Source organism: Pollicipes pollicipes, unplaced genomic scaffold, assembly GCF_011947565.3.
Source record: "Pollicipes pollicipes isolate AB1234 unplaced genomic scaffold, Ppol_2.1 Scaffold_3216;HRSCAF=3773_pilon_pilon_pilon, whole genome shotgun sequence".
NCBI lineage: Eukaryota > Metazoa > Arthropoda > Thecostraca > Pollicipedomorpha > Pollicipedidae > Pollicipes > Pollicipes pollicipes.
In genome coordinates, this window is record NW_023596251.1 from 133274 (window position 1) to 160276 (window position 27003).

Consider the following 27003-nt stretch of genomic DNA (forward strand, 5'->3'; position numbering starts at 1 on the left):
CGCGCCCCGAACAGGAACAGGTATGCCATCATGGTGTCGGCACCGCCATCGTGGAAAAGCGGGCCAAGGCGCCCACCCTTGTAGCGTGGGGCTCATGGAGTCGATTGTGAGCCTGGCAGCCGTGGAACCCATGTACGTACGCTTGTTAACGCTCGGTGACGGATGTTAAAAATATGGGTATGGAAAAGCCACCGAAATAATTATCTCTCTATGATAAAAAGTGCTCATGCAGTACGGCCATCCAGCAAGGCTGCTGTGGTTCCGTGACGTCACCACCAGCTGACGACAGGGGCGACGGCGTACAATTTAAGGATATTGAAGGCGTTCCAGGTCCGTTCTTTCTACATGAAGCCATCGATGTCGTCAAACAATTTAGATAATGGGAGGACACCTCCCCTCGCCAATAGCCGCGGTAGTCCCGCCAGCATTGATGGTGGATACCCTCTCAAAAGGCAGCCCCAGGACAGTAACCAGACCTCCCAGTGCATCAAGGTGTCGCTAATGCCTCTGACTTCTTTGTGATGCAATACCTGATTATGCATATATACATTTCCTAGGAGTACTGGCCGCGGCGAATTAAGACACGTTTCCTCGTGCTCAAAGTCGTCTGCCACTTCTAAAAAAACAGGCAAGGCAGGTGCCACTTTGTGTTGTGTCTTTGGAAAGGAATGTGGGAACATGGTTGGGCGCGCATCGGATCCCACGATTGCAGTACGACCCCAGATTTCATATAGTTCCATAAAACGCCGCTCTGATCTCCTAATGCATTTGGATGTCTTCCTCTTGTCAGGAGTTTGCTTCGCAGTACGATAAATATGCAAAGTTTTGACCTTTGCGTAGGCCCATTTTAGGACGAAAGCGCGTTAGCGGCACTACAGTGATGACAGTGTTTTAAATACTAGGGCCAAAATCAAAGTGCATTTAGAGATGAGACTTCAACTGAGGTGTGAGATGTAAAAGATTCATTGAAACTCTTTTTTTCTGGTGGGAAAATAAAACCAGGGAGCTTTTCTGTAAGCCCGATTCCTGTGAGGATCATTTCGAAAAAAAACAGATTGTACGAAAAAACGTTTGTCCGGCCGGCCGTCTGACGCCCAGAATCGTCACAGATCACGTGATCTGGACTACCCATTGTTCGTCAAAGCTTAAGTGCCTTTGTCCCCAGCTTTCCCATTCAGATGGTGCTTCTGTCCCCCCCCCCCCCGCTTGGGCTGTCGAGCTTGAGAAGGAAATTGGCTAAAATTCTAGGGAGAACTTGCCTGCTGGTGCATTTCTGGAGGATTTTTCACTGCTTGGTCCCTCCCCCCCCCCCCCCACACACACCGACTCATGCTGTGAAACTACGCCCCTGCACGCAGGGACCTCGTGCCTCTCCGTGGTGAATACAGGACACCGGGACATTGGAGACAGCATGGAAGAGGAGAGTCAGAAGAGCGCCATACTCACTACAACATACGTAAACGTCAGATCAGACGAGAAACGCCTGACAAGTTTCCCTATCTTTCGCTCTCTGAGACGAACGTACTCAGCTGTTGGCCGGACCGCACGAGGGCAGGCGGACACCCTCCCCACAGCAATCCCGCGTGACCGGCTGGACGTGCACCTGACGCGCAGCCTCGCGCCGCCGCCGCGCCGCCGTCGCCGCCGCCGGCCCCGTGTTTTCGTAGCGCGCGGCTGTTTAGGCGGTCCATCGTCGTCTTGTTAGCGATGTCGACCCGATACAGTGCAGCCAGACCGGTGACAGGTACGGCCCGGCGCCGGCTACCGACGCGCCGCCGTCGACACCCTATCGGCCTCATTAGGTCATCGTTTACGCCCCGAGCGCCGTCGTCCCGGTGACGGGAGTGAGGGGCGCGGACGGGGGCCGTGAAGGTCGGCTTGCGTGTGTCGCCGGCTTTGCTGCCGCCTCCAGCCGGGCTGGGCGGCGAGGCCTCGGTTCGGTGGTGGTTAGAGGGCAAAGGACGGCAAGATTCGCCCGACGAACGGGCCAGTCGAGTCGAGCGGGAGTGACCGACGGCGCCGGGAGGAAGCCTACTGCTCGATAGGGCCTGCCGTGTGCACGAATGACAGAAATTGCACGCACAGCAGCAACTGCAGCTCACAGTCGCGGCTACTGCTGTGAGTAAGAGCGGTTGAACCTGGCTAAACGGGGAGCTGGAAGCGAAAGTTTCTTCCGTGTGCCTGTGTGCCGGCGTATGGACGGTGACGGTGTGTGTGTCTGTGTGCCGGCGTATGGACGGTGACGGTGCGTGTATATCTGTGTGCCGCCGCACGGATGGTGACGGTGTGTGTGTCTGTGTGCCGGCGTATGGACGCTGACGGTGCGTGTGCCTGTGTGCCGGCGCATGGACGGTGACGGTGCGTGTGCCTGTGTGCCAGCGCATGGACGGTGACGGTGCGTGTGCTTGTGTGCCGGCGTATGGACGGTGACGGTGCGTGTGCCTGTGTGCCAGCGCATGGACGGTGACGGTGCGTGTGCTTGTGTGCCGGCGTATGGACGGTGACGGTGCGTGTATATCTGTGTGCCGCCACATGGATGGTGACGGTGCGTGTGTCTGTGTGCCGCCGCATGGATGGTAACTATGCGTGTGTCTGTGTGCCGGCGTATGGACGGTGACGGTGCGTGTGCCTGTGTGCCGGCGAATGGACGGTGACGGTGCCAGCGCATGGATGGCGACGGTGCGTGTGTCTGTGTGGCGGCATATGGACGGTGAATGTCGAGGGACCACGATGTTGCTCGCAGGAAGAAATCAGTAGAAAGCGCTCCAAGATTGATGATAATCTGACTGCGAAAAATGGAGCTGGCTGCTTGGATGACCCGGTGGTGAAACATCAATGATTAAATTATCTCTGGGGCGTCCACTGGTGCTCAACTGACCGTAACTGTAACCCATACTGACAGCTCACTGGATGAATGGCTGGTATGTGTGTTTGCTAGACATGACATTCACTCACCAAAGAATGCCGCCTGCGGTACAAAAACGACGTAGCTCTCGCTGATATAAGTTCGATACGCCTAAGCTTATCACGCAGGTAGCGTTCACTCTTGCTTCGAGTGAGTAGCAAGTTTTTATTCGTACAGCAATAAACCTAATATAGTGGATTTTAAACGAAATATCCCGTGTCCCCAGCTCGGGACCGTCTATAGTCGATTAGCCGGCACGCTATTCTTTAAAGAAATTGAGCGATAAAAAGCTTATACACACTCCACTGGTTACACAGGGTCAGGCTGGCCAGGGCAGGAGAACAAGATTAGTTTGCACCGGTTGTCTTCATCTCTGCATTAAAAAACTATGCGAACTTAGGTCTGGGACAGCTTTGCGTACGACGTTTAGTTATATTAAAGGGATCAACAACAAAAAAATCTGAGCTATTTTCCTAGAACGAGCAATACGTTATGATTTTAGCATGCAGGTTCTCATAACCAACTGATCACGAATGGCTGAAATATTGCACCTTTCGTGCTCCGTACTCCACAGTGGCGATATGGACTAAAACGCCCCGTAGCGGAGGTAGCGCCTGGTCGTTTTCATTTTCCATTTGGGCCGCATGAAGACCTTAACATTGCAGAAGTTCTGTGCCGTAATGAGAAATCTTCTAGCAAAACTAAGGATACTCTGGGAGCACGATGTGATGTCGTGGCGTTTACCTGCTCAACTCAGTTTTACATGCTTATAACTGAAGGAACATCTCAGAAAGTGATGTGGTGGAAATGCTTGAGTCGATTCTATTTTAAGTATCACCACAGCCTAATGCTTGACATCTACGAGAACTTGGGGGATACGCCCCACCACCACCCGGACTTGCCTTTCTCTCCGTTTCTACGCCTACGCCTGCGGGTACCTCCCATGGCGAAGCTGTGCCCTGCAGTAAGTGGCGGCTGCACAGCCCTAGCCGGGGCTCACGTGTATTTGTGCGGGAGAGAAGACACCTGACAGGTGACAGAAACACCACCGGACGGACCCAGTCAGCGTCTACAGAAGCGGAGGTGCGAACAGCCGTCATCCACACGAACTGAGCATCACAGCTTGACGACACTGTATACAGGCACGTGGCGCGGATCAGCTGAGCGGCGGAGCGAGACTTAGAGCGCGGCTGACACAACCGGAGCAAGCGGCTAGCAATCATAAACGTAGGGCGCCGGTCTGAGTTCCTGTTCCTTGCTACCTGGAGTCGCAATTGTTCCAGATGGGAATGCAGCACACACACGAAACGCTTTCAGGGGCAACAGAAGAAGTACCTGCTTACAAGCTAAATGCGATGGCAACACGCGAGTGAAATTATAATGTAACGCATTACGCAGAGTCGTTGATGTCCAGGCGATAGCAGAGCACACGTGCACAGCAAACCAGCTTGACGTCGAAGGCCAGCCATTGGATGCGCCGTGGTGCGCTAAGGCAGTCGAAACTTGAAACGAGGAGGCAAAACATTAAATATTACGCTTGCTAAAAGCAATTTATCCGAGAAACGTTGCCCGCGAACGAATCGTCGGAATGATAAAACGGCTGAACTAAGAATACACTGATAAAAAACGATCCCACGGGGTTATTTTATCGCTTCATTTTGTTAGCCTTGACCGCGTGCAGACTGAAACTCCAAGGAGGGAAGCATATTTTTATAAATATTATACACGATGCTTGGATGGCAAACTTAACGGTCAAATGCGGCGAAAATATGCCTAAATACTCTGGCCAGCTCGAATCGGTTCTAGTTAACAAACACCAACAGGAGTCCGTCGCAACTTTATGTGGAGTCGAATTTAATCCTTAAAAACCATTTGCTCGCGCACAAATGGAGGCATCAAAGCCGTGGCGCTCAGCGTTAGCACACGTCTTCAAGGCACCAACGTATCACTTCCATCTGGGCCGTCCACACCAAACTTCTCCACTGCGCGCAACCTCTCCTTGTGACGTGTTTTACGGCCTTCAACACGCGCACCCGCCAGCGAGTCCATAAAACACATGATCACTCCGAAAACGCACCGCGCTGTCATTGTCTGCTTGTTGCTTGCGCAAAGGCGCCATAGCAAGCACCAGCGAAGCACAAAATACAACTGTTCTTTGTTGTGCCACTTCACAGTTCACCGACAGAACACCGAAAATGTGTTCTCGGTTGCGTAGAAACTCGCATGCCGTCACTACATAAATGTCCACGGGTCGTTGGCGTCGTACGGCCTCTGGCTGGGGTACTGATATAAATTCTGGTAGTACGCCATGTTCTCGGCCGTGTAGCCAGCTGACGGCGCAATCAGCTGACCACCGAACGGCTGGCCACGGTACACTCGCTCCTCGTGACTTCTGTAGAGGCGCTCCTCCTCCGGCTTGAACGCCGCCTGGTTATAGAAGCCATCGCAGGCCATCGGCTGCGGCAGCTGCGCCAGCTGGCCCGCGACGCTGCTGCTGCCGCTGCTGCTGCTGCCGCCGCTGCTGCCGGCTGCCGAGGTATCGCGGCTGTCACATACTGGCTTCAGATCTTATAGTGCCCGGCGCCGCAAGCAGTGGGCGGTGTAAGCTGTGCCTCACATTGGAATAGGCTATCTTTTTATGCAGGCACAGTCAATATTATTTTCATACATTTATGTGGTTCAGAGTCATGAATGGGGTAGCAACACTTAAAGCACGACAACTGCATGTTTCTTGCATGACAATGCCCGTAGTTATAAAATTATCAGCGTACAGAACAGCCGGCTGCAACTCTGCGCATGTTGCCTCGTAATGCAAACATTTCGGAACGTTTACGTCCCATGCTACATGAACACTGTGTCAATGGCGTTCTGTATGAGTTGCAAGAAAAATTAATCACATAATGTGTAGCGGCGAGCTATTTTAAGTAAGCTGCCATTGTCTCAGCCTATGTTCAAACGGCGCCCGCGAGCCTCCACTTACCGCCGGCGGCGGCCGCGTGCGCGCGGAATGCCTCGTCCCTGGCCCAAGAGACCTTGGCCGTGTCCTCCGGCGAGGGCTGACCCATGACGGAGCGACCGAGGGCGGCGCAGGCGGCCGGCGCCGAGGCGGCCGTGCACTGACTTCGGGTCAGACCGGCAGCCCGCTGCGGGTAACATCCCAGCCCGCCGCTGCCCTGCAAGAAACCTGGCGACACAGACCACCACCAGCGTCAAACGCGCTGGCGACACGCGTGGAAGGGGCAGGGGGCTCCGAGGGGACATAACCTGAGTGGAAGTAGTGGCAGATGGGGGGGGGGGGGGGGGGGGAGATAGAGTAGCGCTGCCTTCGCATATGGTTGCAAATCATGAAATCTTTAAAAAAAACTTTTTTATTTTAAAATCGTGCTGCTAGAAGGTACCATTTGGCTTTCAGTCATAGCAAGCACGCCCGTGTTTGTGTCGCATCCAAGTTCAATCAGGGGTCAAGGGAACACCTCTAAACTTTTTTTCCGGACATTACTCTTAACGCCGTGGGAATGGGATTGTCTTCAAAATAACCAGTGCATAAACAGGGGAATGGGGCTCAAAATAGCCAAACGTGCATGCGTTATTGATGGAAGTCCCGCAAGTGAGCTGCCGTTATTGATGGACGGTTCTGAAGGTGGCTGCCGCATCCACGCCATCTGCCGGACGCTTGGCTGCCATTAATCTGGCGCTTGGTGCGGCGTTTGACGTAAGCGACAGGCAGGCTATGGAGGTAACAAGCCAACCAAAAGCGAACCGATACAGCTCAAAACTAGCCATATGCTCACTGCCCACATAAAGTGATTAAGACCTGGACCATGTATCCGCCTCTATCACTTTGAGTAAAAGCACTGAAGCTTTTTCATTTGCTTTCAAGCCGGTGAAGCCTAAAAGCCAAATGCATTCGGTACCTTTCATCACTTTATGCGCACTCTGAACAGAGGGCGTCTTCTAAACTGAAGTATATAGCTCTGCTCCTATTCATTTCCGCGTCTTCAGTGCAAAATCAGATGAAAGCCATCCCACAAACAAGTACTTGATTCGTGAGCGAAACACTCATTTTCTTTGTCGGAGCTAACCGGCATGTTTTGGGAACATAATTCAGCGATGGATCGCAATAATAATAGATTCCACGATGCAAATGACGATACCTATAGGGCAAGCAGGCACCGGCTGCTGCTGGTGACAGCCCGTGAGGAGGCTGAACATTGACCTACCCATGGCCTGCTTGTTGTCCCTCATCAGCTCCCCCTGTGGCGTAGTTGGCGGGGTGGGGGGACCGTGACCTTGCCCCTGACCTTGCGATGACAGCAGCCGAGCGGCTTCCGCACCATCGCCGAGCTGGCGACTGGAACACAACACAGCTCACTACAACACGACGGAGCGACGAGCGTGCACAAATATTCGTACCCTGTCATTTGGAGGCTTAGAGTCTTACTTACATGTTTGAAACCTTTGCTTACCAGTAAAAGGAGCGATTTCAAAAGGAAAAAATTAGAAACAGCCAAATTACTTCACGCAAATATGCCTTACAGTTGTGGTGCTGAGCCGTAATAATGTAACGCATGCATGACCGATACACATGGCGGCGATCACCATTTCCAACTGGATATATCGCAAGTACTATACACTAAAGCTCCAATAGCAGTACCATTTCCCAATACTTTCGATGAGGTAGCACCTGCAGTTTTGTATTGCCTATCATCAGTTGCAAGGGCACAAACATGGGGAGTTGCAACATGTCGTTATCAGTACCCCCCCCCCCCAAAAAAAAAAAAGAAGTTGCCGTATTCTCATAGGTCTCTCCAAATGGCACACATCAGCAAGGCCCCAACCACTTACACCTGACCACCAAGACTCATTACACAACCATCAGCAATATTTTGCACTTGTAAGTTATGTGCTTGCAAGCAAGTTCTTGTACATGAGAGGGGAGGGGCGCCAAATAATCAGACGCACACCTTAACAGGCTGGCGCGATCGGGAGTCGAACCCCAAACCTCCCATTTCCTGCACCGATGCACTGTCCAGCCGTCAGCGGTGCAGTGCCGCCGACTGACCTGCTGTTGAAGACGACTGTGTTGCCCTGCTGGCTGGCGGCGCCGGTGGGACCCTTCAGTGCCTTCCTACGGCGTGGCTGGTACTTGTAGTCGGGGTGGTCCTTCTTGTGCTGACGCCGAAGCTTCTCGGCCTCCTCGATGAACGGCCGCTTGTCGGCGTCACTCAGGAGCCTGCCAGAGAGGTCAGGGGTCACCTCGGGAGTCTGCCTGAGAGGTCAGGGGTCACTTCAGGAGTCTGCCAGAGAGGTCAGGGGTTATTTCAGGAGTCTGCCAGAGAGGTCAGGAGTCATAAGAGGTCCCCGGGAGAGGTCCCGTCATGGGCTCCTCGGAGTTCGTGGAGCAGATCAGGATTCACGCAGAGGCTTGTGGGGGGGGGGGGGGGGGGGGTCAGAGACAACGAAGGTGTCTGTGGGGAACATCAGAAGTCATATCAGGATACTGTGAAAGAGGTTAGATGTCATCCTAGAGTCTATGTGATTTGTCAGGGATCACCCCGAGAGCTCACAATATTGCGCACCGCTCGTCTCGGTGTCACGCAGCGTCGATCAACAGTCGCCACCGTGTTCGCAGCGTCGGTCAACAGTCGCCACCGTGCTCGCCGACACGCAGCGTCGGTCAACAGTCGCCACCGTGCTCGCCGACAGAACAGTGCAGAGAAAGCTCGAAACGGACTACCCAGTCAAAACTCAACTGAGCGCAAGTAAATCATTAAATGTATATTTTCAACCTCGATAAATCGACATCTAATCTAGTTTCAAAAGAGACAAAAAGAGTTTTTAGAGAATGTAAATGCTGGAACATCGAACTAAAGAAGTGGAAAGTTACGACACCTTCGCCTGATCCATTTGCGACATATTTTGACCATGAGGTCGCTCTTAACGCTGCAGTACTTCTGCAATATCTGGCATTAGTATCGGCCGTATGCTGAGATAATGGTACTTTCAGGTAATGACAGCCGCATAAGTGGCATCCTGAACAGCACTGATACTCGTAAGTGTACCGCATGGTGGTTACTAGCTGATTACAAAGATGATTGTCTGTCCTGTTTTACATCTGTTCAGGCTCAAAACGCCTGGTTAAAGTCACATTTTGGAAAAAAGTAGCGAGCAAAATCCTTTTGCAGCAATTTTCGATGGGCAAGTTGCTTTAAACTGAAAGAGCTGTGGTTAAACGACAGCCGATGGTAGATAATGCATCGAGAGGACACTGAAAGGGCACTGAAAGTGCGAGTTTCTTTCTCCGCAGTGTGTTGGTACGACAGAGCTTAGTCGGCTGAACTGTCTGCCCAGTCCACGAGAGATCTAGAGTTGCAATATCGACGGTCCGAAAGCGGTACTACAGAGAAGCTCGGGCCTCTCCAGCGGTGAGACGGCGGACTTAGGCATTGCTGTTATCCTGTTCCTTCAGTTCTGTCTGAAAATCACACACAGCCCGCTTGGGAACTTTGCATTAAGCATTACAGAAAATCCCTGGATGTGACGTTGAAAAGGCAAATGACGTCACTTTGGATCAATATGTTTGAAGTGACAAACAAAACTGACTATGCCCTCAAGAACATTGGTCACACATCTATCCAGTTTGCATGTCAATGTATATCTTTATGACATTCCGACCGTCGCAAGCAATATACTGCACATTGTAGTGATGTTCTCCTCATGCCGCGCGTGTTCCGTTCAGGACCACTTACATTCCGTCCAGGATCACAAGAGGACAGGACATACAGGGCAAACAGGCGGACAGGTTTATTTAAATCGGACTTTCATGACATATATATCAAATGCAAGATTTGCAGGAATATCAACATCTATTAATAACGCTCATTTCCCGAGTCATTTTTACATTATCTTCCTATATGGACATATATCTTCCATTATCTTCCCAGTTCTAACAAGAAAACGATTGGAGCGGAAATGCCTATTCTGTGTCTGGCTCCCTGTGAGTCTGGCCCGAACTTGCGTCATTATCCGGCTGTATCCTGCTTAGCTATCGTGGTCGGAACAAGCGCCGTTATCCGGCTGTGGCCTGCCTAGCTGTCGTGTTCAGAGCAAGCATCATTATCCGGCTGTATCCTGCTTAGCTATCGTGGTCGGAACAAGCGCCGTTGTCCGGCTGTGGCCTGTTTAGCTGTCGTGTTCAGAACAAGTGCCATTATCCGGCTGTGGCCTGTTTAGCTGTCGTGTTCAGAACAAGTGTCATTATCCGGCTGTGGCCTGTTTAACTGTCGTGGTCGGAACAAGTACCATTATCCGGATATGGTCTGCTTAGCTATCGTGGTCAGAGCAAGTGCCACTATCCGGCTGTGGTCTGCTTAGCTGTCGTGGTCGGAACAAGCCCCATTATCCGGCTTTGTCCTGCTTAGCTGTCGTGTTCAGAACAAGCCCCATTATCCGGCTGTGGTCTGCTTAACTGTCGGCAAGCATTGATGCCAGCCGGGCTTACATGCATGATTTCCGCCGCCTGTGCCCACACGCCCTGCAAACAGGCCAGCCCTATCTGCTTCTTCAGGTGTGCGGTATCGTCATGCAACAGCGGCTATCGGGCCGCACCGTTTGTCTTGTCGATTACGACTGTTTGCCGTGGCTCCGCTCGGTGGAGCCCGCCCGCCGCAGCCGTGGGACATTGGGTCTCGGTGGGTCAAACGGCGGAACGTCCCAGCGTCACGTGGTGCCGAGCGGCTCAGCCACCGGGTCTGCGTAAGTGTGCCACTTTATGTGCTTTAGGGGGGGGGGGAGGGGGAATACTGAGCCAATGAAATGCGGACGATTGCTCTGAAATGCTGGTACATTTGGTACCTACGTGAAGATATGACTATTTGTTACATGTTGGTTTTATACCGTATAATATCCTGTACATACCCACCTGCACAGTATTGGTAGGTTTTCGTACATTAACATCCGGATGGTGGCAAGAAATGCACTGAAATGTATGGCAACGTTTAAGTAAAAGGTGGCTGCCCACATTAACGTGTTTCTTCATTGTTTGTTATCCTAAACATCGAAGCCGAAATCTGCGAGTGATCAGGCTTTGAGGTTAGTTTAGTCAACCTTACGACTGGGCACCCCCAGCCGATTTGAAAAATAGCACACATTTTTGCACGCCGCGAAAACACGTCGTGGTTCTTTCGCGACACCTTAGAGGGTCCAGCCGGGTCGAAAACATCTCGGGGCCTTACGAAATTGCTCACCTTTCGAAAAATACATTGTGGGCACGACATATTCGACGTACTGCACATGGATAAAAATAGTGAAGCATTTTTTTATCGCCTATGGTCTTGTCAATGACTTCCGAAAATGCAACGAATTTAGACAAAGATTTCACATTGCTGGACCCCGGGAAGGTAACCAGCCTCCACTTTGGTCAAAATCCTGGATTCGGCCCGAGCGTTCGTAACGCGATTTGAGGGTCAGTTTCCTCTTTTCTTTAGGTTTATGCTTTAGATTATCAAGTCTTCGTGGGCCGGGTACATTAGCGGATAACCGAACCAAACTGGTATTGTTAAGGACTGGGTTCTGAACTACACGCCCGCAAAGATGTGCAGACTATCCGGGGAGACTATTTCAAGGTCATCCGGACATCTATAACGCCTTAATAACGTCATTTAAATCCTGTCATTCGATTACGCATGCGGTAATCAAACCCGAGACAAATATAATTGTCAAGTCATTCATATCTGGTGTTCGTAAGCACGATTTCCGGACATAACGGCCGTTAACTGGTTCTCAACCAATGTTGTTGCAAGGTACGATGACATGATCAAACAATGACGTATTGAGCAGCATTTTCACTTAACAGAGAAATCGTGCTGTCTAGAACAGTTTTTCCACTTGAAGTATACTAATAGTTTAAGTGGGCTTATTCCATCATATCTAATGCTCGTTTCAACATCTTCAAACGTGGAACTTCCCCTTTAGCACTATAACGGGACCGTACCATACAGGCGGATGCGTCGTCGCTCTGGCCTATGCACGCTTATCCTTTCACGTCCTAAGCTAAATAAGCTCTCAATTCACGTTAACAAAATATGAATTATACCCTACTCACTCAAATTGGCGCCGCCAACATTGGCGTGCGCCAGTGTGGGTAAGCGTGGCGGTGCCAAATAATTGGGCCTAAAATGTTGATGTCTGACCGAGATGTTGGCGGAATCTTGGTGCTAGCCAAGACCTCTGGCCAAGTTTGGTTAGTCGGGTTATTGCATAAGTTGCCGGCGCGAAGCCAGGCTATGTTTCTAATGGTGAAAATTGAGTTAGAGGCAAATTAAACAAATTAAGACGGCTGCATAAGTTATTATGATCTAGATGATAACAAGGATAGTATTACGATATAGACGATTCGAAACTATTAAATGCATGCGTTGTAACAAACAGAGATTCATCACGATCTAAGTTTATAACATACTTTTAAAAACGTACTGAGGTGGGCATCACAAATTCGGTCAGACAGTGCATCAAAAACCCACAAAGAGGTGCCTTTTCTGAATGATTCTTCCGCATATTGCAAGAGCATGCCGATTTATAGTAAGTGGATGCAATTGTTTTTGGTGGATTTAGGGTTTAATTCATTGAGCACCAGCCCATTCTAAGCCTGCACCCAAATGCCCCTAACCGGTGTGCACACGGACAGAGGGTGCAATATTTCCGATGGGTAAGTGACTGAGAGTTGAACAAACGGGTAAGAAGCCGGGCGAAGAGGGAGGGTAGGCAATGCATGCATAAGATGGGGGGGGGGGGGGGGCACACCTGACATTTTTTTTGCTCATCACGGGCGGCAAAGGAGACACGTCAGGAGCATTTGCCATTACCTTTGACCATCAAACCATTACCTTTGACTATTACCTAACCATTACCTTTGTCCATTACCTGACCATTACCTGACCACTATCTTTGACCATCCAAGACAGTTCGATCGCACCGTAGACAAAAAGAGGACAAAGCAAACTTGTTCATGACCCCACAGCTGCTTGACACAACTGCCGAATCCAGCTGACATGTGCATCGCTTTGAGCACCTCTTGTCCCCGTCCACGTCCGCTCCATGTGTCACACCTCCGCCTCATAAAGCGCCGCCGCCGGCTCGTGCTGCCCGCGAGTCCGCCCGCCGCCGCCGGGACCTCTAACGTGGCTCCACCCCCGATGTCGCAACCCTCCGACGCCAGCTGGGGGCGTCGCAGCGCCTAATCTGGGCTAGAGAGCGGGCCGGACTGGGGTGAGCGGGAGAAGCCCCTGTCGCCGGCGCCCGGGGAGGGACAGCCCGGGAGGGACCTCAGCCCCTGCTGACCCTGTCTGGAGGGCCGGACTGGGGTATGCGGGAGCAGCCCCTGTCGTCGGCGCCGGGACGGCCCGGGAAGGACCTCAGCCCCTGCTGACCCTGTCTAGAGGGCCAGACTGGGGTGAGCGGGAGCGGCCCCTATCGCCGGCGCCCGGGGAGGGACGGCCCGGGAAGGACCCCTGCCCCTGCTGACCCTGTCTGGAGGGCGTCAGCAGGGCTACGCGGGCGGAGAGAGCTATGGCGCGGCGCTACAGAGCATGCGGTGGCGCCGTGTTGCTCAGAGGTGGCTTCTGTTCCCATTACATCACAAGCACCTGTGTGGAGCATCTGCGGATGGCAACTGAACGGATGCACTGAGGCTGAATGTGCTTCTTTTCTGACCAGAAAACCTTTTCATTACAATGGTTTCATGCTTGCCTTTCGTTTACCTATGCCACTGTTGCTGGGGTGCAAAGGAATCTGTGCATCCCTCGTGTTGTGGCCTCTGAAAACACGCGGCAACAGCCTGCACAAAACCGCACCACGCACAGAGTCACAGAGTGGTGAGCCAGGACTGATACATCGGCCGCGACAGCACCCCAGGCGAGAGTACCTGCCGCGACAGCACCCCAGGCGAGAGTACCTGCCGCGACAGCACCCCAGGCGAGAGTACCTGCCGCGACAGCACCCCAGGCGAGAGTACCTGCCGCGACAGCACCCCAGGCGAGAGTACCTGCCGCGACAGCACCCCAGGCGAGAGTACCTGCCGCGACAGCACCCCAGGCGAGAGTATGTGCTGCGACAGCGCCCCAGGCGAGAGTATGTGCTGCGACAGCGCCCCAGGCGAGAGTACCTGCCGCGACAGCGCCCCAGGCGAGAGTACCTGCCGCGACAGCACCCCAGGCGAGAGTACCTGCCGCGACAGCACCCCAGGCGAGAGTACCTGCCGCGACAGCACCCCAGGCGAGAGTACCTGCCGCGACAGCACCCCAGGCGAGAGTATGTGCTGCGACAGCACCCCAGGCGAGAGTATGTGCTGCGACAGCGCCCCAGGCGAGAGTACCTGCCGCGACAGCACCCCAGGCGAGAGTATGTGCTGCGACAGCGCCCCAGGCGAGGAAATCTGCTGCTACAGCATCCTAGGCAAGGGTGTCCGCTGCGACAGCACCCCCGGCAAGGGAATTTTTGAGACTAAGGAGAGTCTGCTGTTGCTTGTCGAAGGTGACAGACTAGTGCTCGGGCAGGAAGGCCGATAGTTCCGGAAGCAAAGCGATCACAGGAATAGGATCGTAACTGACAACCTAAAATATCAAATATTTTATGAAGACGATACTTTTCAGCGGTGAGCTATGCACATCTATATGGCTAGGAGACGCTTATGCTATAAAGTGAACGGCATTCATTACTGCGTTTGCGAATTCGGCAGGGGCTGTATTTTACTCATGTTAGACACGCCTCTGACGGCAACGTATTGTGCATTAGTAGGTCTTGAAAGCATACGCAGCTCTTGAAACTCTGAAACCAGCTATGACAATCAGCTTGGCTATACTTACATCCAGTCGTCACTCAGCTTGACTATACTTACATCCAGTCATCGCTCAGCTTGGCTATACTTATATCCAGTCATAGCTCAGCTTGGCTATACTTACACCCAGTCATCGCTCAGCTTGGCTGTATTTACACCCAGTCATCGCTCAGCTTGGCTGTATTTACACCCAGTCATCGCCCACAATGGAGCACGCTATCTACTTCATTCCGATGACGACTACACCTTCCGTCCTTCAAAGTCAACCTTAATTCGCCTATACTGACACGATCGTCTTTCACGATGACAATACCCGAAAACAGTTAGCTGTGTGATGGCTGTCAGGGGTTTGCTTTTAATTATTCCAAGGCCACAACACCTTCGACCTCCTGAGCATGGAACTGCCTCTGCAAGACGTATGGCTAAATCTTCCCGCGCCATCCCCTACGAAGATTGATCGACATCGTTTGATAAAGACCGTGTTAAGGTACTTGCCACAATCCCCGACAAGAGCCGGACGGTTCGTATCTGCCTTACGTTCCGTGCGCAATTACTCGATATTGGCCTCTGTGATGCGTCAGGTTCGTTGACTGTAAGCATGTGGAACATTATGCTCAAGGTAAGTAGCAACGCCAACGACACCAGCGTGCCTCACGGGTCGCCCAAAACAGCCAGGTCCACGGCATAAAAACAACCCGTCGTCGTGAAGAAACAGGCAGAGACAATGGTGCTTGGCTTTTCGACATGATGTTTGTGACTGCTCGTGTATAAACGCTTAAAACTGTTTTAATCCTTCTCAGGATGATGGACTTTGACGCCGTGCAAATTCCCTAAGAACCTCGCCAATCTACCAGCGCGGTGTGGAATCAGTATTCTTTGTCATAACAACCGGGGTTTAATGCTGTGACGACGACAGAGCAGCTGACCAACCACGGCTTGAGAATGGTGTCTGGATTAGCGAGCGGTCAGAGGCGCTGGACAACTGTGGTACGGGGGCGTAATTTCCTATTTAGTTGGGGGGGGGGGGGGGGGAGCATGAGCCATACCCGCCCAACTTGGGTTCCAGCCGCCCCAACTTTGAGAAGAAAATGAACCACGTCGGTTGGCGCATTTTGGGATTAGCTGAGTCATTGTCACTGTGCAATCCTCCCCTAACGCATTTTACGAAACTACGCTCCTAGTTCGTGCCCTTGGCCTTGCCTTCTCTGCTCGCCTCACGTGGCCGCGCACCATCGGCCAGTGGCGGCGAACTCTGTGAAAAGTTGAGCGGTGAGCGTACGAGGGCAAACACGGCTTTCTTGGTTTTTCGTCATGTGGCTGATGTCAAAGTTTGCAGCTTTGAAGTCCGGAGCACCTTCCGCCCCTGAACACCCGATCCTCGACCCAGATCGATCGGGCCCCTGATGCCACGGCCAGCGGCCTCTACCGTCAGCACGCGCTCCGGAGGCCCTGCTCTGCGGCGGTTCTTGTGGCCACCTGGAAGGAGCCAGGTCGCGGAAGCCCTGCTCTGCGGCGGATCCTGGGGCCCACCAGGAAGGAGCCAGGTCGCGGAGGCCCTGTTCTGCGGCGGCTCCTGGGGCCACCAGGAAGGAGCCAGGTCGCGGAGGCCCGGCCGGCTGATAGCAGGCTCCGCCGACAACGCGCCCGACGCCGAGGCGACGTCGGAGCTCCCACGGCGACGCCGGCTGTTGCCATGGTGACAGTGGAGCACCCGGGAATTTCCGAGACGCGGGTGCAAGATATCGGCAATCGGACTGGTGCGCCGTCAAGCTCGTACTAGTTTCAGTCGGCGTCGCTTCAGACCTGTTAGTAAACTGCATCGGACTGGTGTGCCGTCAAGCTCGTACTAGTTTCAGTCGGCGTCGCTTCAGACCTGTTAGTAAACTGCATCGGGGGTCAGAGGATTTCTCGCGTTTGATAACAACCGACTTGCATGACTGAAAGGTCGAAAGGCAGAGAGAACTGGAGGTATGATGCACGGACTGCGACAAGGAGCAATGCTTGCATGTCGAGGGGTGGCGCATGCGCAGATCAGCCGCCGTGGTGACGCCAGGAGCTCACCAGGCCGATACGGCCCCCACCGTCGAGGGAGGCCGTATTGGGGGCGTGAAACCTCTTGATCTGCATTGCGTAGAAATGCAAGACTCAAGCGCCGAGATAACCGTAACTGGTACTGCGTTAGTTGCAGAAGCGACGCCGTGTTTTTTAAAGCAAACAATGCACTGTCTGCAAAAAACCAAGCCATTGCAGTGGCTTGGCTTGTCAAGGGTAGCTTGTCAGCAGGCGCCATAACACCGCTCAGGTGTCTATGCAGGCGGTCCTCTGGTAGCACTTGGCTAACGATGTCGGGAGACTAAATAGCCCATACCAGCTAGTATCTGGACTATCTGGCTCGGAGGTTTAATTACTCGATGGATCTGTCAGACATCATGGCGCCTAACATGCAAATGTTCTGAGTCCCGGCAAAAGTTAGGCTGTTGTATTGAGGTTGAAGTCATTGAATAGGTGATACGTCACCTAAGGCCAAGAGGCCTGCAATAGATCGGCGCCATGGTCTGACATAGCAAGGCGAACAAACCCATCGCAGGTCACCAGAGCTATATGCTTGTAACAAGCCAAAGCTCCGAGGACAATACTTTAATACTTTGAGTAATCATGACATTTTACATGGCATAAAAACGTGAGATTTTGAAGGTTAGCCTCGTAACCGAATGGAAATGTTTCCGGCGGGATGTTTATTTGGTCAGTTGCCTCACCCGGTGTGCGTCCGTTTGAATGCGATTTAAACGCTGCCACGAAAAATGACGCACGTCAGGGTAACTTTACATAAGTGTATTAGTCAATCGTGCACTGGTGACGACTATGGAGTCCTGTCTCACAGCTTTAAGCAGGGATACCGCAACTTGGATGCTTACTTTCGCATTGCTTGATAGGATTAGCGTACGATTCGTTTTCTCACGGTGGAATGGGGACGGACACTCTTGGTCACCTGAAAATTGGTGGGGAGGTGCCTCGAGCACGGGACGAAGCCTCTCCGTTATGATGATCCCCTCTCACCAACAACAACCCGAACGAACGGCTGGTGGCCCGTTGATGGCGCTCAGGAAGAACATCAAAGAGGCACCACCGAGATTCGAACTCGGGATCTCCTGTTTACTAGACAGGCGCTTTAACCAACTAAGCCATGGCGCCTGACGTGCGGGACCAGTCGTTACCCAAGATAACGAGGAGGCCAGTGCTGACGTAACCCAGTGGACCGGTTCCGAGGTCTCACCTGGCTGGATCTCCCAGGCAAGGTAGGGAATCGGTGGGCATGCTGCGCCGCAGGACACATGGCATTGCGGCACAGTCTACCCGGCAGAAAAACGACCATCTTTTCGGCCTGGACTCAATCGCTGTCGAGCGCTGTAAATCGAGCCGAGGTGAGACAGCGCTCGCACCGACGCGGACTGGGAATCGCCGCACGTGTGGCGACGGTCTGACTCAGCGCTGTCGGCGCTGACCCTCTCCCAGGCCTTTCACCCGGTAGGAGTCGAAGAGTCGAGAGGTCAGGCGCCTGATCTGGTTCTCCCGCCCGGGCCACTCCCGCAGCCGAAGTGCCAGTCACGCCGATCCATTGCCGCCACTCCCTGCCCCCTGTCCCCTCCCCCCCCCCCACCTGCCCGCGGTCCGCCCGTGCCGCGCCTCGCTGCGGGCGGCGCCCCCGCCTTTCATCCCGCGCGCCGGGGCGCCGACGGAAAAAGGGCGCAAGCGGCGCTGAAAAATGGCGCGAACCGCGCCATCCACGCGACTATGGATGGCGCAGCGCGGCCAGCTGACGCGCGCGATTGAGACGTCGGCGGCGCGGTCGCTGATGAATCGCGCGTCGGAGCGCTGCCAGATCGCAGCGGGCGGGGCTGCCAGATGGCGCGGTCGGCGGGCGGCGCGGGAGCGGGCGCGGCGCGGCAGCTAACTGCAGGTGGCGTGTCAGCGGCCAGCGATGACCTCGGGGGCTGTGGAGGTGTGTGCGCTACGCGATATGGGTCATATCGACCATATAGGTGACTCGGTTGTATGGAACTTGGAAGCGGAATGTACTATCAAGCTCGGGCAGGAGAAATGAACCACATCAGTCGGGCGGGTGGGATACAACACTCACCACACCAGGGACCCTTCGCATGTTTTTTGTGATGTCATATAAATCGCGCGAATGTTTGGCTTCCGGACAAAACCAACGTCAATTTATGTGACGCCGGCACACCTTGTGCATCCTGCAGCACCTCAGACCCCCAAAACAGAAGGCACGTCCAGCTACGCCTGACCACCAGCCTTAGCGCAGCCAGACTGTCTGAGTCGGCTCAGCTCTGAGCTGTCTGTGAGACCGCCGGCTGGTCAGCAGCTGCTCTGAGCTGCCTGCGAGACCGCCGACTGGTCAGCAGCTGCTCTGAGCTGCTTGGGAGACCGCCGACTGGTCAGCAGCGGCTCTGAGCTGCCTGCGAGACCGCCGGCTGGTCAGCAGCTGCTCTGAGCTGCCTGCGAGACCACTGACTGGTCGGCGGCTGCTCTGAGCTGCCCGCGAGACCGCCGGCTGGTCAGCAGCTGCTCTGGGCTGCCTGCGAGACCGCCGGCTGGTCAGCAGCTGCTCTGGGCTGCTTGTGAGACCGCCGTCTGTTCACCAGCTGCCTTGAACTGTTTGGGAGACCGCCGACTGTTCAGCAGCTGCTCAGCGCGAGCCCAATTTTGCTTTTTTGCGCGCAGTTTCGTTCTACATCTCAAGTGGAAGTGACATCAACATTTGTTTGCTCATTCCCACAGTCTGGCCGCGCATGAAGAGCCACAAGCTCCGAGCAGATCTGGAAAATGTAACTTCATCTCAAGCGTGACTGCGGACCCTCAAAGCCTCCGCCGCGCTCTTTGCGGCCCGGGCTCGCCGTTCGCTGTCGCGGCGGCCGCCATCGCAGGACGTCCTCTCGACAGAGGTGGCAGATGTGCGTGTCAACAGCTGACAAACAATCAGCTGACAAACAGCGTCCAGAGCCGAAGCGACATTAGCGTGAGGTGCCACACGTCTGCCGCTGTCCGCCACACGACGCGCGACGTCTGATGTCCCATATACCTCCGTCCGTTCACAACTGTTCGCTCCTCCAGCTGGCTTGGTTCGTCCCTTCTCACCGACTGGTTTTGGTTTTCCCTCCCACCGAGGGATTCACCATGCGGGGGGAGCTGACCATCTGGCGGCTCCCACGCCTCCCCCATTCCCGCAGCGCGCGGCATGCCGCCCATGTCCATCTGACAGCCGAGACGACGGCACGCCTTCTCGCGTGCGTCACAATACGCTGACACGATGCCGGCATACCCCTCCGCATGCTGACTCATGTTGCGCCTCGCCGCATGACGCAGGATCCATGCCCAGTCAGGCACGCGCGCGACGACGAGAGAGATCGCCATCTCCCGCGGACATTGAGTATTGTTCTGAGATATGGTTGGTATAGCATTCAAAGCCCAGAAGCACAAATACTTTTGCTGGGAAGTGCCTTCGAGTCACAGTTGAAATTATTATGAATCGAGCGCCGCCATGTGGATAAGCTAATGCCACCTTTGCTTGCTTTTCGAACGCTTTCAAATTTGAACGTCTTCATCACGTGAAGTCACACTCAACAAGTTTCAGGCAGCATTCTTGTTTTCACGCTGATAATTCACAACATAATTGACCAAATGATGAATTGAATGAGCCCGATGTGAACTGCTTGCAGCTCATTCCGTTGCAAAGAAATTCATCTGCCATCATATTGAAAACCCGTCCTCATCCCTACAGCTACTGTTAGCGCCTCGTCCTCCTCTCCTGCTGCTAGCTTGGCGAGCTGACAGTGCTCACAGTACCATGGCGTGATGAATGGCAGCCATCCAGAACAGAGGAGCGAGTCTGCCCGAGACGCTGACCAATCGTGGATGTGCCGGCCGCGCGAGCGAGGATAGCGAGGAGAGCGAGGAGAGCGAGAAGAGCGAGGTGAGCGAGAAGAGCGAAGAGAGCGAGAAGAGCGAGAAGAGTGAAGAGAGCGAGGAGAGCGAGGAGAGCGAGAAGAGCGAGAAGAGCGAAGAGAGCGAGGAGAGCGAGGAGAGCGAGGAGAGCGAGGAGAGCGAGGAGAGCGCCGCTTCTGAGAGAAGCGTCTCATTCGTTTCTTTGGACGCCGGAACGGCCGCCGTCATGACCAACCCAGCGCTGTCCGTTCGGAACGCGAGGATGCAGAGCGCTCTGATGATGACACAATTCCGACAAAGGCGGCGCACGCACGGCGCGAGCGCGACCGCTGCTGCTCTAGCGCTGGCTGCAGGTGCTGGGGCACAGCGCGGCACCTGGCGTCTGTCACACGACCTCCGCAGCGCTGCCTGCCGCCGGCCCCAGCTATCGGCGGCCTGTCCCGCACGAGCGCAGCCCGCCGACGTGCACGTGACCTAGCCCAGCGCTTACGAGCCCGCCTGTAATGGGACCATCTGGCCGGCGACCCAAGTGGCGAGCGGACGCGGGGTGACGGAGATTATTTGGATTTCCCCTCCATGCAAGATGTGAGGAACAAGGCCAAGCAAGATCCATCCGCCAGAGTTTGTCCCTGCGAACGCTGGATCAACAAACGATACGAGACTGGGGCAAGCCCAGCCCGGCTCTAAAGAAGCCGCCAGAGCCAGAGCCAGAGCCAGAGCCAGAGCCCTTCCCGCCGCTCTATCGTCGAGAGGTGGCAGCCGTAAAACCCACGGCCATAGATACTTCACGGCGCCACAGGGGCGGTGCTAGCGGCAGTAGGTAACGCAGACGAAGGCTCGGAAGAGGTTAAGGCCCACCGCTTGTATGTGCGTGCGTGTGTGGTCACGAGCACTTGGCGGAAATTACACATATGTCCTCCCATCCTTCAACCGTCAAAAATGTCCTAGTGGCAAGTGTTCTGCTCCAGCCCCCCCCCCCCTTCCACAGACTGTGCGCGCCTCTGGCGAAGAGGCCGCCGTTGCCGCCGCTGTGTCGTGCCCAGCCCCTGATTGGGACCAGACCGTGTCCGGGACGAGCGCCCTATGGAGGGGAGGGAGGAGGGGGGGAGGGAGCCGGACCGCCGCGTAATGGTCCGGAGGCGCGCCCCTTCTCAAGTCTCGAGTGACCCCGTCTATGGGCCATGCCAAAACCTTCCGACATTTTCTCGACAAATGACAATCAAACGCTCAAATCTATGTAAGTTTTCAGTGCATTAGCGAGGAACATTATTCGCATAGATAAGACGGTAGTATTAGACGTATTCCTCCGTATAATGAGAGGCTAATACTACTGAAACACCAGGAGAATGGCTCCTTGGAAAAACCAGGAGAATGGAGATGCAGTTTGGTTAATATTTTGGCACATGCCTTTATCGAAACAAAAGCAAAGCTTCTGCTTTTGTTTCGATAAAGGTATGTTGCCGAAATATCAACCAAACTATATCTCCATTGTCCTGGTTTTTCCAAAGAATAAGACTAATACTATCGTCTTATCTAAACGCTCGAGTCTTCCGATCGGTGGCGCAGTTGTGGCAACAGTTGTTTACATGACAATTACCCACGGTTGGACCCTGAGGTGTGGGTGGTTATTGCCATCTGGTCTTCGCATATTCCTTTCAGAAAATTGTTCCACCTGGTGTGCCATATTTTGACACTTCATTGGTGAGCTTGCCAGTGAACTTTTGCTGGGTTTGTCCTATAATTTTCACACTTTACACGGGTTTTTCCAAGAGCAGCTTGCTAGGTAGTGTCAGTGTTAAACTACGAAGTGTGTAACTACAAACAGAAATACGTTAATGTGCTTATATCTTGTAGCCACAGCGTGAACACATAGATTATTGACAAGATAACCAATGTGTTCTTGCTAACTCCATTTAAGTAGTACTTCTCGGCATATGAAGAGATTGTTCCACAATTGTATGAGGTTTTGAACTAAAATAGCCATGTTAAAGATCTTTCGGTGCTGCTCACAAGTATGCCCCGCTTAAGACCCAAACCCGTCTAGTTTCTGAGCTACACGCCCGCAAAATGGGGGAAAGGTATACTCAGGATAGTAGTTCAAAGCCACTTTGACATTCATGACGTCATAATAGCGTCATTCAAATCCTGCCATTCCATAAGCCACGCGGCGATCAAGGCTAATAAATTTTATCGTCGAGGCGTTCACATCTGGCGTTTGTGAGCGCGATTTCCAGGTATAACAGCCGTCTATTGGCTCTCGATCAATGATGTACAAGGTACGATGACGTAATCAAACCATCGTACATTGAGGAGCATAGTTATTAAGTGTAGAATTGCGCTGTCTAGAGAAGTCCTTTCCGCTTAAAAAGAATGCCAATAGCAAGCTTGTTTCATCATATCTGATTCATGCTTCCATATTTTCAAATATGAAACATTCCCTATAATGGTCGATAACTGTCAGCGTTAGAACTCTGAACTCACGTGGCGAGTCAGCCTGGACTTCAGGGCCCTGAAGGCCCTGAGGGCCTTCAAATACATGTTGACGCTGTAATAGTTCTGCAAAATTTGGGCTCAGTGCGGGACCTGTGGAAGCCAAAAACCAAAAAGTGGTGATTGCTCGTGACGTGAGTTTATTTCACAACGTAACTGTCAAACATAAGGCCCCAATAAAGATAGAAAAGGCGTTCGAAGTTGCGTTGGGTTGAAATTGTCTCTCGTCCAAGCTGTCTGCTTGTCTCGACGAACACAAAATTGAAAAAGAAAACCCTTTGCGAGAGCCAGTTCCTTTAACGCACCACCCATGGCCATCCAGTGTCGGGCAAGGGCAATGGCGGTAAACGCAGCTTCAGCTCGCCTGATAAAGCTCCTCTCCGATGTTTTCAGTCCAGCGGGACGAAGCAGCAACATTATTGTCACCGTGGACTGCTGCGACAAGGCCGCCCAGTGCTGGGTCGAGCCTTTCTAACCAGCTGCCGGCGGGGCAGGCGCGCCCAGCGCTGGATTGTACCTCTTCAGCCAGCTGTCGGTGGGGCAGGCGCGCCCAGCGCTGGATTGTACCTCTTCAGCCAGCTGCCAGCGAGGCAGGCGCGCCCAGCGCTGGATCGTACCTCTTCAGCCAGCTGCCGGCGGGGCAGGCGCGCATCGGAGTTTTGATCCTGCCCTAACCGAATAAAAAACGACATCCGTGCGGCTGGGCGTTCTAAACTGCCGGCTATTCCAGTCCGCAGCTAGAGTTCCGCAAGTGTATGGTGGGCAAGAAAATAATTATTTAGAAAAGCGCCCGCACCATATGCCAGTTTGCCTGCTCTTGAAACCAGATGCTATGAGGGTTTAAAGAGGCACCACCGAGATTCGAACTCGGGATCTCCTGTTTACTAGACAGGCGCTTTAACCAACTAAGCCATGGCGCCAACGATTCTATTAAAAAAGCCTTTGAGATCAATGCATGTTTGACATATAACTTACGAGACTACATGACTTTGTGCCCTGCACCAAGGTCGATCACTTTTGTCCTGTTGCAGGCAAGTCTCTAAAAAAGTCTCTAAAGCAGGTACTTAGTCCCTGTTCTCCTCTGCTCAGCTTTCTTTGTCATTTTTTCATTTTATCCGCCTAGAAGCCAGTGATTCATGGCCTTCGCGTAGGGCTTAGCGATCACCTTCAACTCAAAGAACACAATAACAGGCAACAAACATCACAAACGTGAGTTCTTCGGTCTCCGGTTCGGTACCAGCGATAGTCATTTTGACCCGAGATTGCTGAAGGATGAGTGACGAAGTTTTACGCATTAAGAGATCTGCTCACATCACCCATCTCGGCTTTTTGTGCGAATACGTCTGCATCATGGTTCCAGCACCAGCCTTCGAAGCAGTCGCAGGCCTGGACAATGTTACCCCCCGTGAGACTTGAAGCCATGTCCTGTGAACCTCCCACGCAGCCGTGCGCCGACACCGCGGCAATCCTGCCGGTCAGCATCAGCACAGCGGGGCACTGGTGCCGCCTGGATGACCTCCCCGGAGCACCTCTCCGCTGAAGAGCCTCGGCGCTGTGAAGCAGCTAATCTGCCCTCACTGAGCCGGGGTTCCGACATCTGAATTAGCTCGTGAGAGACGGCCCCCTCCACGCCTCTTCACATTCCCAAGATGTGCTGTCCCTGAACACGAGCGGATAACCTGGAACGCCTATCTCTCGAAAATGGACCGCTCTTGTCCACATCACGACACTTTGTATGAGGACGCCGGCAGGGGGACTGCAGAACGGAGCCACAGACGTGTAACGCTGCCACTTCCGCCACCTGATGTTGCGTGGGAGGGATTGCAGGGGAGGGATTGCAAGAAGGCATTGGAGGAATGGGGATTGGGATGTATGCGAGGAGTTGTTGTACGTGAGCGCCCGAGCATCCGGCCGACAGCGTCAATATACCACGGGATTGGGCTAAGTGCTGTCCTATCTCTCGAGTGATCGACAAGAGGTTTCATTGATAATCGATCGCGGCATTCTCTGTGGTCTCGAAGGCCTCTGCAATGACATTTTTGCACCGATAGCGACAGAGTAGGGTCTCACCCGAGGCCTGTGAGCATCACGCACCGCGGAAGTGCATTGAAGGTGCACAAACATGCCGACAAACGCCCACCGTGACGTGGGGAAAGCTGGAAGCACTTGGCGGAGGTGGGACATTTACTGATCGTCAAATGGTGTTCAAAGTTTATGCAATTTTTGTTGTATCGTCACCTAGCCATCGGCTTTTGCTCGCTGCATGGCTGTAAGCAAACCTCATACCTCATATACAAGTCGACGATGACCTCATGCAGCAGTCCCATGCCAGCTCACACAAGTGGGTGATGCATCGGACGGCTATCAGCGGCATTTTGCGCCTCCCGTACTTCAGTGACGCACCATCGCCCGTATCAGGCACTGCACTAAGACAGTCATTCGTCTCCTTTGTTCACGGACGAGAAGGGTCCATTCAGGCACTGTGTGCACAGGATCGGAGCTGGGTGCTGTTGTCAGTTGACTTCTGGGCATGCAAGCTTTATTGCAAGTATCATAAGATACGGAGCATGCTGACAGAAACGTTTCTGTTTGGAACAAAGCGCTTCTTGGTGCGATTTTTCGTGAAACCAGACAAGATGGGGGCTTCAGATTCGATGTGCTAAAGAGGCACCACCGAGATTCGAACTCGGGATCTCCTGTTTACTAGACAGGCGCTTTAAACCAACTAAGCCATGGCGCCGATACCATGCTCTTCGAAGGCTAAAACTTCCTCCAGATTTGATATATTACCTACGAGTCTATGCAGCGTTGCACCCTGCATCAGGGCTGAGCACTTCCGCCCTGGTACGGGCAGCGGCGGACCCGTGCTTTTCAGGTGGACCGGGCTGATTTTACAGACGATTCTTTCTTTAAGCGACCATGTGCTTCGTGCCGAACATGTGCGAGGAACGGTGAGCCATAGGTCAGTCCCTTCCATACATCACATGTGGCCCGAGCTGGGCGAGCCTTTGACTGAGATCGGCTCACAGTCTCGCGCAAGGTCCGTCCCCTTCCACACAATACACGCGGCCCGAGCTGGGCGGGCCTTTGACTGAGATCGGTTCGCCAGTCTCGCACACGGCCAGCGTTACAGGATATCATGCTGGCAGTTATAAGCAGCCTTCTTCGCGTGCCACGTCCTAAGCGGAATGTTAGAATACTCGGCCCGTGTTATTAGACCCATTATTATTATTTTTATTTATTATTATCATTTTTAGACCTATTGCGGTGCCCCCCCCCCCCCCCCCCCCAATCTTGTGGTCGACAGTCAGTGTCTTAGTTCCCTATTTGTTGAGCCTTCCATGATACCATGTGGGTCCCAGTGTTTCTACGGCCGTGAAACACGCACGCAGCGCGAGTCGAGGGCTTTGATGGGTTTACTCAGACACAAATGCGCAGGATCCAACAGTAAGAAACCTCTTGGGCCCATCCATGAGATGTGACATGGCTTTCTGAGAGCTTAGAGCCTGAGAATGGAGCGAACAATCAAAGAACTGAGAGTTCATAAAACGCGTTTGGATGTTATTGCTCCAGGAAGAAGGGTATCGTTTGACATCTCAAAGCTTGCTAACAACGCCTTTCCATGCAAAAATAAAAAAAATCTAACATAAAAGTTCCTCCCGGCTGCTGCCTCCGGCCCCACAGGCGACCCACCTCCACAGTTTGCCGAGCGTCTTGCTGAGTTCAGCGTTGTGCAGCTGCGGGTACTGGTCTGCCAGCTTCTTCCTGGCCGCCTGCGCCCATACCATGAAGGCGTTCATGGGACGCTTCACGTGCG

The 27003-nt window shown here is 53.4% G+C and overlaps 1 protein-coding gene and 3 non-coding genes across 4 annotated transcripts; all 4 read right to left on the minus strand.

The window, feature by feature from the left end:
- Nucleotides 1-5137: 5137 nt before the first annotated feature.
- Nucleotides 5138-27003, minus strand: LOC119090934 (transcription factor SOX-10-like). Its single transcript, XM_037213663.1, has 5 exons — nt 26880-27003; nt 7968-8138; nt 7126-7256; nt 5886-6089; nt 5138-5235 (listed from the first exon to the last, which is right to left on the minus strand). Exons 1-5 carry the CDS (start codon nt 26984-26986, stop codon nt 5138-5140), a joined length of 711 nt encoding a protein of 236 aa, XP_037069558.1. The 5' UTR covers nt 26987-27003.
- TRNAT-AGU (transfer RNA threonine (anticodon AGU)) lies at nt 17857-17930 on the minus strand. The gene has a single exon. It is a non-coding gene; the product is annotated as a tRNA-Thr (tRNA).
- Nucleotides 24033-24106, minus strand: TRNAT-AGU (transfer RNA threonine (anticodon AGU)). The gene has a single exon. It is a non-coding gene; the product is annotated as a tRNA-Thr (tRNA).
- On the minus strand, nt 25852-25926 carry TRNAT-AGU (transfer RNA threonine (anticodon AGU)). Its single transcript has one exon. It is a non-coding gene; the product is annotated as a tRNA-Thr (tRNA).